Here is a 13,864-nt window from a genome sequence, read left to right as displayed (position 1 = left end):
GTGATCTCTTAATTGTCTAATCTATTAACATTTTCTTTATCTTCCTGCATTTGACAATGCTAATTTTCTTGGCCTTCCTGCAGCATTTGACAATGCTGATTTTCTCTCCTCCAGAAGTTGCCATGATAGGATAGGGCTCTCTTCTGGTTCTGCTCATATCTTTCCAACTCCTCCTTCTCAGTCTCCCATGTTGGTTTTTCCAGATCGTGCCTGCTTATTGTGTCTGTCCTCACAGGTTCTTTTCTGCATCCTCTTTTCTCTTCATAAACTTGCAGTTGTTGAATTTGGATCCAAGTATTATTCCCAGAGGTTCAGCTAGGTTGCACAGTAGACAAAGTACAAAATACAACTTGGTTTTTTATTCCTCTGTTATCTTTTCTATTATAATGTAAACTTCTTCTGGGTAGAGAGTATAGCTTTTTTGGTGTCATCATCACTTATCAGCACAATGTCTAGCACATAACACTTGAAAAATGCTCATTGATGGACTGATAAAAGCTAATGTGATATTGGGTTATTTTGTGAAATATGATGAGCATGGAACAGAACCAGGAGAACATTTTATGCAGTAACAGGAATAACATATGACAATCAACTCTGAATGAAATAACTTTTATCAGGAGTGCAAGTATACAGGACAACCCCAGAGGATTCATGATGAAAAAGGCTATCCACCACCAAAGAAGGAACTGACAGATTTTGAATGCAGATTGAAGCATATCATTTTTCACTTTGTTTCCTCCATGAATTTTTCTCTATTATAAAAGATATGTCTTCTTTTACAACATGACAAACATGGAAATATGTATGGTATGATAACACTTGTACAACCTATGTTGCATTACTTGGGTAGAGGGGAGTGGAAGGAGAGAAAAAGAAAAAAACAATGAATCTCAAAGTGTCAGGAAAACAATTGTTAAAATTGTACTGACATTAAATTTTTTAAAGATAAAATTAAAAATATATGAACATGACATCCAAAACAAAAACAGTGATAACCCCAACATACTATGCTCTGGTCACATTACATCTGGAGGTATAGTGTTCAGTTTTACAACCCACATTGACATGGTGGAGTATGTGTAGAGCAGGGTAACCAGGATGACAGAAGGAGACTAGAGCCTGTATCATTTGTATAGGAGGTTAGAAAAAAGAAAGCTGAAAAGAATCGCTATAGCTCTTTTTCAAGTATTCAAAAGACTTTGTAAGTAAGAATGATGAATGAATAAATGAATAAATAAATGAAAAAGCATTTATTATCCCCTTACTATGTGACAATCACTTTATACCACTATGTTTCTAGTCATCTACATGAACAGCCTCAGCATCATCTCTGATTTCTTATTCTAATGTCGTTTCTGTCTCCTAAACAGGAAAGTTAATGTTGGATTGTATTATTTATTACTAATATTTCAATGAATCCATTCATTCATTCTCTCAGATTCCAACCTCTGAAGGTCAAGCAGTTTCTCAAGACTATAATTGAGTAAAATAGGCCTCCAGGGCACTTATATGGGCAAGCACTTCTACTCTTTATCAAAAAACAAAATGCCATGCCTTAAGAGCCAGAGCAGGATGGGACAGCCTAGCTATAGTGAAGCTGTAGATGAAGTAATGAGGCTGGGAGGAGGGAGGGGAATTGGGATCTAAGTCCACCTCCTCGTTAAAATATCCATCAATTGGGACTACCAGGGGAAGTCCAGATTGGGTGCTGTCGGGATAGTAAGGAAGATGCCCCTTCAAATAAAAGCCTGAGTCAGACCTCCCTGACAGTCTTTCCACCTAAAAGGACTTGAAATGGACCCATTCTTTATTATTAGTTCACATGTTTCTATTAATAAATGACATTATTCTCTGGAAAAAATGGCTCATTTTGTTTACTGGTTTAAATTATGGGCCCTAAAATCAGTTCAGTATGTTCTCTTTTCCTCATAGAGTTGTGATTCTAGTTGAGGATTTTATCATCTTACCAGAATTGTTGAAATAGCTTCCAAATGTGTCTCCCTTCATTGTCTTTCCCCATTCTGATATAACCTTTATATTCTCTAAAATGATTTTCTTAAACATGAATCTGACCATACCTCCCTATTTAACAAGCTCTAGTGATTCTCTATCACCTCTAAAATAATATGTGGACTCTTTTTTTTAATACTTAAAACTGTTGTTAACTCTCCCCCATCCTACATATCAATGTGCCTTTATTCATCAGTTTGTCTTTAATGTTTTCCACCAAATTGGTTTTAATTGGTGTCTCTATATATATGCATACATTTACGTATATACACATGTAAATTCAGGAATTATTAAGCTTCATACATTTTTAAATCCTTTACTTTCTGTATTAGAAATTCGTTCTAAGGCAAAAGAGCAGTAAGGGCTAGGCAATGGGAGACAGGTGACTTGCCCAGAGTCACACAGCTAGGAAATCTATAATCCCAGATTTGAACAGAAGAGAACCTATCTCCAGGCCTGGCTCTCTATCTACTGAGCCACCCAGCTGCCCCCAACTTTTTATACATTCTTGATATCCATCATAGTGTCTAGCAAGATTGTGAACTAATGGAAGGGGCTTTATGAATACTTACTGATTCTGAGCATGTATTGAGGTCTTTTCTATGCAAAAAAGAATGATCATCACTTGTTAGAAAGAAACAAAAAAAATCCACTTAAACTGAAACATGAAAAATCTTGGAGTTAGCTGTAAAGGGAAACTCCTAAAGCAGACCAAGGAACAATGAACTATTCCAAGTTTATTTGTTTTTAATGAACTTTCCTGATCTCTTTAAGGCAGATTATTCACCAACCCTAGCAAAGTGACAGAAATCTTAGGTTTAAATAATACTTTGCCAAAACCTTTATGGCAAAATCCTCTAAAGTTATCTTTTATGATCATTAACAAATGTCTGATGGCTAAGAGCTGAACATGAAGTCATATGAGACCAGAGTTAAATCCACCCTGAAACTGATTAGCTACATGATCATTTATCAGGACATCAGTTTGGTTTAGGGGTTTTTTTAACCCATAAAATGAGGATAAATGGTACTTGCATGTGAGCATCAGATGAAATCCTTTGCAAACCTTAACCTTTTACTTAAATATTAGCTGTCCTAATCATTACCCAGTTCCTCTCCATTACCCAGTTTTATCTTTAAGTCCCCCCCCTCTTCACCAAGTTCTGTTTGTCTTTCCCAGTCTCATGCCCATTTCTCCGCTTATATTCAGAGCAATATTATTTGCCACCAACCTAGTTCAGGCTCATCACTTCACACCTGGACTACTTCAATAAGTTCCTCACTGATTTCACTTATTTCATTCTCTCCACTCTCCAGACCATTTGATGCAGCACCAACAGATTAATTTTCCTAAAATATCATGTAGATTATATCCATCTTCTTGTTCAAAAGCCTTTAATACTGCCTTTGCTAACAGAAAAACTCCATGCATACAAGACCCTCTATAACAGGGGTTGGCAACCTTTTTGGCCATGAGAGTCATAAACGCCACATTTTAAAAAAATTTTTTTTAAAACCCTTAATTTCTGTGTATTGGCTCATAGGTGGAAGAGTGGTAAGGGTGGGCAATGGGGGTCAAGTGACTTGCCCAGGGTCACACAGCTGGGAAGTGGCTGAGGCCAGCTTTGAACCTAGGACCTCCCATCTCTAGGCCTGACTCTCAATCCACTGAGCTACCCAGCTGCCCCCAACGCCACATTTTTTAAAATGTAATTTCGTGAGAGCCATACAATGCTCACAGTGCGTGCTCCTGTAACAGCGCCTGAAAAAAATTGACTTCATGGCTCCTGCAGAAAGAGCCATATCTGGCCCTCAAAAGAGCCAGCTATGGCTCATGAGCCATTTGTTGCCGACCCCTGATCTATAATTTAGTTGCTGGCAACTTCTTATGGTGTATATATTTCAAGACAGAATCAGGAAGGCCTCGTTTCAAATCTACTTTTGATAATTACTAGCTGTGTGATGACCCTAAAAGTCACACTAACATCATCTTCATCTTCATCATCATCATCATCACAAGCATTTTTATAGCACCTTAAAGTTTGCAGAGCACTTTAGAGATATAATCTCATTTTATTGTCACAACAATCCTAGGAAGTAGGTCTTTTACCCCTATTTTACAGATGATGAAACTGAGGCAGATAGGTTAGGTAATTTGTCCAAAATAACAACTATTAAGTATCTGAGGTTGGATATGAACTCAAATTCACTTTGCAAACTTCAAAATCTCAAATAAATTCTATTGTTGTTATTTGTCTTCTATATTCTCTCATTTGATTTACATACTGTATTTGCTTCCTTGGATCTTTATAATTTCCCATGCCATTGCTTTTGACTGAAATGCCTTCCTTCCTCTCTCCTCTTTGTTTACATCATCCTTCAAATTTAAATTCCTTCCCCATCCTTCCATTCAAAATCTACTGAGAATCTAAGAATGTTGAGTTGGAAGGAGCCTTAGTTTCTGTTTATTTCAATCCACCTTGCTCTGTCTCTCTTGATCCCTCCAGTCCTTTCTTCTTCTGTCTTCTTCTTCTTCTCCCTCTCTTCTCACTCCCCATCTCCTTTCTCTCTCCCCTCCCCATTCCCAAGGCAGAGACTATTCCTGTGACTGCCCTGGTATAGGGAACTCCTTCTACTGATGCACTTCAGAACCTTTTCTGTAATTTGTCTCCTCCACAACTTAAACTTCTTAAAAGCAAAGACTCTTTCACTTTGTCTGTTCCCAAAACTAACAAAGTTCCTTGCACCAAAAGGCACTTGTTCAAATATTAACTGATATACTAAAGGTAAAAACCAAGGCAATAATCTCATCTCCTAAGCAAGTATTATAGGGGTAATAATTTGGGAGGGAGGGAATGAATAGAAAGTCAAAAATAACATCTCTGGGGAGTGTTTAAAAGGCAATCATGACACGAATGAAAGGAGACTACTACTGAGAGCCAGGTTGGAGTTAGACTGGACAAATCTATGGGAAAAACAATTTGTGGTGGGATGTCTTTATTTACTTACTAACTATATGGCCCTGGGCAAGTCATTTAAACTCTGCCTCACTTTCCTCATTCTTAAATTGAGGATAATAATAGTACTTACTACCAGGTATGATTGAGAATAAAAGGAGTTAATATTTGTAAAGAGTTTTGCAAATCTGAAGGGCTATAAAATACTATTATTATTAATAGTGCTCTTTGTTCAAGGAGCAAGATCAGAAAAATTCATTAAATAATCTTTTAGAAAATCAAAGAATTCTGTAGTTGTTTTTTAACTTTCTTCACACACGGTCTCTTATCTCCATGGAGCTCACCACTCCACTTTCTCATGTTTGCAGCTTTCTATATACCTTCTCCTCTGTGTTGGTTGGCAAAGTATAAAGCTATATTTTCCTGAAAGTGTCTGTCTGTCCATCAATAAACCCAACACATAATTACTTCACAGTTTGTCCTTTTGTCTCTCCTAGGTGTGCAGTGCAGTTCAGAATCAGGATTTCACTGTGATTAAGGATTACTGTACAGGACTCAAAGCCCTCCTTTATCTAAAAAGCATCGAGGAGTTAAAAGATTGGGATGGCCAGAGCCCTGCAACTGTTCGCCACCAGAAAGGGAAACCAGTTCCTCGAATTGCAGATCTCACTGGAAAGGTAATTGCAAACTGTTCCTGTGTTCTCCTAAAATGTTGTGGTCACCATTGTATTTTTTATCTTGGATTACTTGAGAGGCAATATAAAGTAGTAGAATGAGTACTGGACTTTTGAGGCAGAGGTCTTGGGTTCAAAGCGTACCGCTGCCACTTTAGTTTTGAGACATTGGGTAAATTATTTAACCACTGTGGGCTTCTTTCACCTCATCTGTTAAAGAAGGGGTGGATTAGGTGGCCCCTAAAGATCCCTTCCTGCTTTATGTCAGCAGTATGTGGTCCTATGATATATGACTCAATACCAAGCTGAGTGACTAATGATGGGGTCTTTATACGGTGTGTGATTTCTTTAGGAAACTTGTTCTGAAGGGGCTTGATTATAGCCATGTGATTTGCCTGTGGAGTCCATTTGTATAAAACCAATATAGCACAAGGTCTTAAAAAAAGAATTGGTAAGATTGAGGTTTTGAGTATGAAATGCCTCCCAATTCATGCTTCCCATGGCTGATGACTGGCATTCTTTTCAGTGGGAGGCTAGAGAGTTCTTTATTCTCTAACAAGCTCCGAAAATTATAACATTACCTTTCTATTTTCAAGACAATCAAATCACTGGAGTTCTGAATAATATGATGATGTTTTAAAATTAAATTCTAATCAGTATCTTTTGTAACTGCTCCTGCTATGTGGTTAAACCCAGGCTCAAAAGGTTATGTCCCAACTTTCCCACTAACTGCTATTTTCAGCGAAATATACACTACATTTACATTTTGTATAATACAGTGATTTTAGCAACTCTTTTCTAAAACAACACTCAGTATTTTGTCTTTGTATTTCCTTTGTATTACACTAAATAGTCAGCCATTGTCAGAAGACATTTCTCATGTCCTGAATGCAAAAGGGAAAAAATTACAATTCTCTGTCTTTTCAGCTTGTCACTACATCAATAATTAACTTTTTTAAAAAGACATGGTTAAAAAAAGATGCTTTAAGGAAGCATTTAATAATTCAAAGGAATCTTAACTTGAAACAGGTCACATGAAAAAGAATTCAAAACAAAGCCCTGGGTAATCTGGTTTGGATGGCTGAGTTGGGGGTTCAGAAGGAATAAAAGAACCGACGGCCACTTGACTTTTTATTTGGATATCCTTAGTGAAGGATTTCATCTCTGCCTCCTTTCTAATATAGGGTCAGAAATAAAAGTCAGCCATGAGTTTAAGTCAGTGGCAAGAGAATTCTATAGTTTAGTCCCACATCAGTGTGATTGTAGATCCAATAATGAAAAACATGAAGAGTCAGGAAATGGAATAATATGGGGTGAGTTTCAGGGAAATATCATGATGAATGACTCCATGAATGACAATCAAACAGAAAGGCCTGGTGATATTAATATTTATAGTATTATAATTATCAAGACTGTGCCTAAGTAGCATTATTAGTGTAACTAACCATATTATCATGAACTGAATTTCCAATATTACAAGAGAACATGTTCTTGCCTTGATTTTCACTATCCTAAAGTCTACATATTTTTCAGAAATCACTAATGAATTTATCCACTTTGATTTAAAGAACTTGAGGTCATTTTTTTTACTGGCATCTGTTTTGTGGCATGATGGCTCATGGCTATCTCCAAAGACTTCATCTCAAATTCGGGTAGTTGTGATATGGAGCTAAAGAACTAAATAATAGAAATAAGGATGAGCGAATTTGTATGTGACCCAGTGGTAGCTCATAAAGGTAGCACAGGAGAGTGTACCCAGGGTCATATTGATGTCAGTCCCATCTGAAGCATTGATTACTGTGAGGTAGCATGAAATCAAGTTGCATTTTCAGTGTCATACAATTCATTGTGAAAGGACTTTGATGCATTTAGCAATCACTCATCAAGTGCCTGCTTCATATGAGGCACTGAGTTGGGCACTAGAAATACAAAGACAAAAATGAAAATCCTTGACTTCAAGATGCTTATGCTCTAAGGGAGGAAACTAGTACAATTTAAATAAGAAATACATTTCTTATTTACAAATTTTACAAAATAAATCAAGTGATAGGACATGTGTTCAAAGTGTGACTAATACTGTGACAATCTATGTAAAGCAAAGCTTTGAAGTCTCATCTTTTTTATATATGAAATTATGAGTTAGGCTTTATGACTTCTGAGGTTTTAAATCTGATTTTATGATTCTGTGATCTTAACTCATGGGAGAGAAGTCACTAGCAGTGGGGAAGATCAAGAGAAACATTATGTGAGAGTATTCAAGCTATGCCTTGAAATAATCTAAGGATTCCAAGAGGCAGAGGTGAGAAAGGAAGTATTGCAGGAATGAGTCAGAGCATGTGCAAAGAAATGGAGTTGAGAGATGGAATATCATTTACAAGGAAGAGAAACAAACGTAGCTGGAATATAAAGTGTGGGAAGGAGAGTAATGGGCCAAAAACCTTGAAAAGTATGCAAAAATCAACTAAAAAGGACTTTATCTTTTTAAAAGGACTTTAAATGACTAACAGGAGAGTTTACATTTTGTCCTAAAGATTATGGAACTGAAGCTTGTTCAATATGGGGAGGACACTGTCAGACCTCAAGATTACAAATTCAATGGGTGTGAAAGTTTGGGGACAGAGAATATTGCACAGCTCTTCCCCTACAGAAAAAGCGACTTTTCTGTTTGTTATGGGTTGATGGGACGAGTCAAGGCTCTTTCAAAATTAAAAAGGCTATTTCTCATCACTATCATTTATTTCAAAAACAACAACGACGGCAAACCACCATCACCCATCCCGTCTGTGTGAGGATATTAGTCATTCATTTCTCAGCACCAGGTTCAGAAACAAGCAGATGGTCTGGTAATAGATTTGTGCTCCAGGATTCTCTGGTGTCAGCTGACATGACTAAAACAATAGAAGACTATCCCCGTTAGGTTAATATTGCTGATACTGAACCAAGTATCTTTGGATTAGAGATACAGGTGTCTTGACAAGTAGCTTCATTATTGTTTGCTGTTCATGTTTTGTATGTTTAATATTTACAAAGTCCCCACATTATGCTGGCATCGTATAAAACAAAAGACCCTTTTCCTTGTGACATTTGCATGCCAAAGAGATACAGAGGGAGGCAAAGCTGGTCTTTAGAAAAAACAAGTCATTCTAATCATTTGGCATTACTCTGGGAGGGAAGAAGTGCTTCACTCTAGCAAATCATGCACTCCTTGGTCAAGGTGGGATTTCTAGATGACTTGGATTCATTCAGTTAATCCACCAACATTAAGTACCTCCTATGTGCTTGGCATTGTGCCAGGTACAAAGACAAAAGTGAAAAAAGCCATTTCTTTAACAAATTTATATTCTAACAGAAGAGACATATAAGACATAGTTAAGATTCTTTATAAGAAAGGACAGTTAGATGGCTCATTAGATAGAGAGCAAGTGTCGTAGGTTCAAATTTGGCTTCAGATACTTCCTAACTGTGTGACCCTACACAAGTCACAACTCCAATCGCCTAGCCCTTCTGCCTTGGAACCAATACTTTATAGCAATTCTAAGATAGAAGGAAAAGATTAAAAAAAGATTCTATATAATAAATGTAAAAACCAGACACAAGGGGACCTTGTATAAGAACATACCAACTAGTAGATTAAAAAAAACAACTTCCTATGTCCATAAATTAATACATCTAATGGCAGCTTATTCCATTTTGGTACTGGTCTTACCCTTAAATAGTTGGGCATTTATAAAATATATAGCAAATAAGTATAACATTTTAGGTTGGAAAGTGAGCAAAAGCTAAGGGAAGTGGCAGGGGCAGGAGGGATATTATTTAAAAGAATCATAATATAATTTAGTTGATAGAACCAGAAGATTTTGAGTTGGAAGGAACTTTAGAGATAATCTAATCTAATCTCACCATTTTATTAGTGATAAATCTGAGATCCAAGAAGATGAAGCCCACATGACCATAATAGTAGAACTGGAATTTAAAGCTAAATCCTATCATTTCAAACCTAGCACACTTTCCAGAATACCTCAACTGCTTCTCAGTAGTGAAAGGGGACAAAATGCTATGGAGAGTTTCCATGTGTTTCACATAGTCTATCTCATTTGAATCTCACCTTCAAGTCAGTTACTATACTTTACAGGTGAGTAAACAGATTCAGAGAGATAGGGGGAATTATCCAGAGGGTTAGTGAGCATCAGAGGTGAGATACCCATCCACCTAGAACTGAGATTCTAATCCAGAAGTCTAATGATGCCAGATCAAACATTCTTGCCTCTATACCACTGTACCAAGGAAGAAACCAAGGCAAAGGGGAGGAAAGACAACATTTTACGCATAGAGGACAAGCAGTGCAAAAGACACAAAATCTAGAGATGGAGCATGGTGTGCAAGGATGGACCAGTTAGCCAATGTAGCCAGTGGTAGAATTATATCTCCAAAATAAACTGACCTGAAGGGTGAAGTGCATTGAATGCCTCACCTTGAAGTTATTAGTGTCTTACTCCCATTCATTATTTCTCCCTTCAAATTCTACATCTTTGTCAAAATTCCCTATTTCTGTTTAGAGCTCCAAAATACTTCAAGGAACTCAGGTTCTCAACCACAGAGCCTGCTACATCTGCTTACTCTTCCTTATCCCCAACTCTATACCCAATCAGTTGCCAAGACCTTCTTACCCTACGTGTATAACATGTATCTATCTCATTTTTTCCACTTGGGAAGTCATCATCCTTGTTCTGGTTCTTAGTTGGACTATTATAAATAGTGTTCTTATTGTTCCTCCTACATCCAGTCATTCCAAGCAGCTAAGTCATGTGGTGGATAGAGAACTAGACCTAGAGTCATGAAAACATAAGTATAAATCTGGCCTCAAAGTCTTACTAGCTGTGGCACATTGGGCAACTCACTTAATCCTGTTTGTCTCAGCTTCTTTAACTGTATAATCAAGAGGTAATAATAGTGTCTACCTCATAGAGTTCCTGTGAGGATGTAATGCAATCATATTTGCAAAGTGCTTAACACATAACTTGACACCGTAGTTGGCACTTAATAGGTGTTCCCTTCTTCCTTCCTTCTCCCATCTCAATCAATAAGTAGTCACCTTATGAAGTGCTTGTGAGTGTGTGTATGTGCATGTGTATATATGTGTGTGTGTTTGTGTGTGTGTATGTGTGTGTGTATGGTATACCAAAAAAGAAGAAGAAGAAGAAGAAAGCACTGTCCTTACCTTCAATTATCTCACAGTGTAAATGGGGAAGAGCATGTAAATAATACGGTTCATGCCCAAATGGGAAATGAGCTGAATCTTTAAGGAGACCAAAGAAGAAACCAAGGCAGAGGGGAGGAGAGAGAACATTTTAGGCATAGGAGACAAGCAGTGCAAAAGACTCAAAATCTAGAGATGGAGTATGATATGCAAGGATGGAGCAGCTGACCAATGTAGCCATTTGTGGAGTTCATAAGGAGGAATTTAGTCTAAGATGGGTAGAATGGTAGGGGGGGAATCACATTATGAAGGTATTGAAATACCAAGCAGAATGGACTTATATTTGACTTAGAAGAAATGGGCTCTCTTTGGATCATATTGGCTAATTTTTATAACATGTTCAGATTTGCACTTCAGGAAAAATCACTTTGGTAGCAGAGAAAATCACTTTAGCATCTTGAATTAGAAAGACAAGAGACTAGCTAGAAGGCTATGGCGGCCCAAAGGAGAGGTGAGAATGGTCTGACTTGGGTGTACGCTGTGGCTTGAACCCAATATTTTTTGTTCTGCTCATTTGGGTTGAGCAAAATATGTCATTCCATTTTTACTTTAAAAATTCAGCAAATAGTTGAAAACATTAATTATACTCACCTTCCAACCACACCAGCTTAGTTAGATCCAAAGCCCTTAGTTTATTCAAGTGATTCATGAATGGAATGGTTTCAATTCTTCATATAATCATTTTGAGTCTCCATAAATTTTTTGTTGGCTCCATCTAAACATTTTCCTGCTTTCTAATTCTTTTCCTTAAATGTGTCATTCAAAGCTGAGTATCTTGTTCTGTATGTAGCCTGAGCAAGGCAGAAAACCATGGAACAAGCACCTATTTTGTCTTTTCTTTTTTTAATTAAAAACCCTAACTTTCTGTCATAGAATCAATATTAATTATTGGTTGCAAGGCAGGAGAGCTATAATGCTAGGCAATTGGTGTTAAATGACTTGCCCAGGATCACAAGCTAGTAAGTGTCTTAGAACAGATTTGAATTCGGGTCCTCTTGTCTCCAAGCCTAGCTCTTGAGCCATATAACTGCTCCCTTTTTTTTCTTTTTTGATTGAATGTCATATATTTGCTAAAGTGACCTAAGATTACATTAAGCTTTTGGGGATGCTAAGCATGGTGGTGGAAAGAAAAGACTAATCTAGATGCAAATACTAGATGTTTGATGATTTAAATCTAGGAAGAATCTTAGAGATCCTCTAAAGTTTCTTGGAAGGGTCTACAGTCTAAACCAATTCTTTTAATTGAATATTTTTAAAAAACAATTTTTCAGCACTTTTTATGCAACACTTGGTTTATCCCCTGAGAATACAAAGAAGAAGACAAGACTTTCTAGGAGCTCCCATTCTAATTGGGAAAGAAAATATGTAATAGAAGGTTCAGCCACAGGGAAGATGGTAAAATCTAGGAGTATTAGGGTGAATCATATTCAGAAGATAGAAAATCTGAAGGGGACAGGCCCATCTTCATTTAGGAAAGTGTTAGTGGAGTGGGAATTCTGGGTTCCTTCTAGAAGCTAGAAATCAGTGTATGGTCAGAAGGAGAAAGACGAAAGAGAGTATTGGGGAAACCTTTGGAGAAGAGTCTGGGCATCTTAGGATGGGAAAGAAAGAAGAAGCTGTCTGCACACCTTAGAAAAGAAAGGGACTGCCTGCTTGATTTTCACAAATGAAAAAAAACTTTCTGAGAGACTATTTTCCCTAGGCCATTCATTGCCTAATTAGTTGGAGAGTTTGGACTAACAAACCTAACTCATAAAATACTGCTTTTAAATCAGTAGAATGGAGGAGAAGAATGCCAAGTAGAAGCAAAAAAGAAGTCACAGGGGAAGGTGAAACTAAAAGTAAACTGAAAGGAAGAGACAGACAATTGGACCTGTCTATAGGCCATGCCTGGAGGCAAGAGAAAAGGAAGGAAAATGAGCAAGAAGACAAAAATCTAAAAGATAAAGATTGGTCAAATGACATGTGTTGCATCACAGAGTAAAAAAGTAAAGAAAGCCAATTTAAAATAAATTCTCTCCTTAGTGTAGACCCTTCAAAGAACAGCAGTTATTTTAGAAGATCATAACCGTGCCAAGTTCCTTTCAAGAGTTATTAAAATATGATGAAATCTATATCAGTAATATTAGCAAGTGAACCTGATCTGTGCTCATTAAGAGGCTTTCATTAGGATAAAATCAGAAAAAGCTGCCAAAGTGCTTATGAAACATTTCCCCAAACAAGGAAGCCTTTGTTTGGAAGACAAAAACCATGACTGGAGCCATCCTAGGATCAGATGAGCTTTCCTCAGAATGTGTTTTAACCAAGAATATCAAGATTTAACAAAAAAAAAGTACGTAAAATGTGCTTATGATAACTTCATATATGCTTCTGTATCTATCAGATCCCTGTGTCAGTAGGCAGCTAAGTAGTGCTTTGGGGGTTAAGTGACTTGCCCAGGGTCACACAGCTAGGATATGTCTGAGGTCACATTTGAACCCAGGACCTCCCATCTCTGGGTCTGATTCTCAATCCACTGAGCCACCTAGCTGCTTCCTTCATCAGAATTTTTGAAGAACTAGCTTTTAAGTTCATCTTTTGTTTATTATTATAATAATCACAGGGTCATTGAACAAAATTCTCTTTGTTAACACAGTATAATTTGTATATGTCTCTTAAAAAGCTGTCATGACTTTGCTTTTATTTTGAGATTTTAAAAAATCTTTTCTGAGCCCAAAGTGACTAGGTCAGAAAATCTTTTGTGACTACCATGCTCATAGAATCCTATATTCATGTATTTGGAGCTGGAAGAGGTCTCAGTGGTCTTGTAATTTAAACCCCTCATTTGGAAGAAATAAGGAAAATGAGGCAGAGGTTCACTTAACATCCATTAGTTCTTTAGGACTCTTTCCATGTTATCTAATTATATAGATATTATCCAACAATTGGCTCCTAACAACAGAAAACATAAATAATAGTAACTA

The 13,864-nt window shown here is 37.0% G+C and overlaps 1 protein-coding gene across 1 annotated transcript in view; it reads left to right on the top strand.

The window, feature by feature from the left end:
- Window positions 1–13,864, top strand: part of DPYD (dihydropyrimidine dehydrogenase) — a 974,103-nt gene that overhangs the window by 834,450 nt on the left and 125,789 nt on the right. The window contains exon 20 of the mRNA XM_044672105.1: window positions 5,468–5,647. Within this exon, the coding sequence (XP_044528040.1) occupies window positions 5,468–5,647 (180 nt within the window). The remainder of the gene's footprint in view (window positions 1–5,467; window positions 5,648–13,864) is intronic.

Source organism: Gracilinanus agilis, chromosome 4 (genome assembly GCF_016433145.1).
Source record: "Gracilinanus agilis isolate LMUSP501 chromosome 4, AgileGrace, whole genome shotgun sequence".
Taxonomy (NCBI): Eukaryota; Metazoa; Chordata; class Mammalia; order Didelphimorphia; family Didelphidae; genus Gracilinanus; species Gracilinanus agilis.
This window is presented reverse-complemented; position numbering and strand designations above follow the sequence as displayed.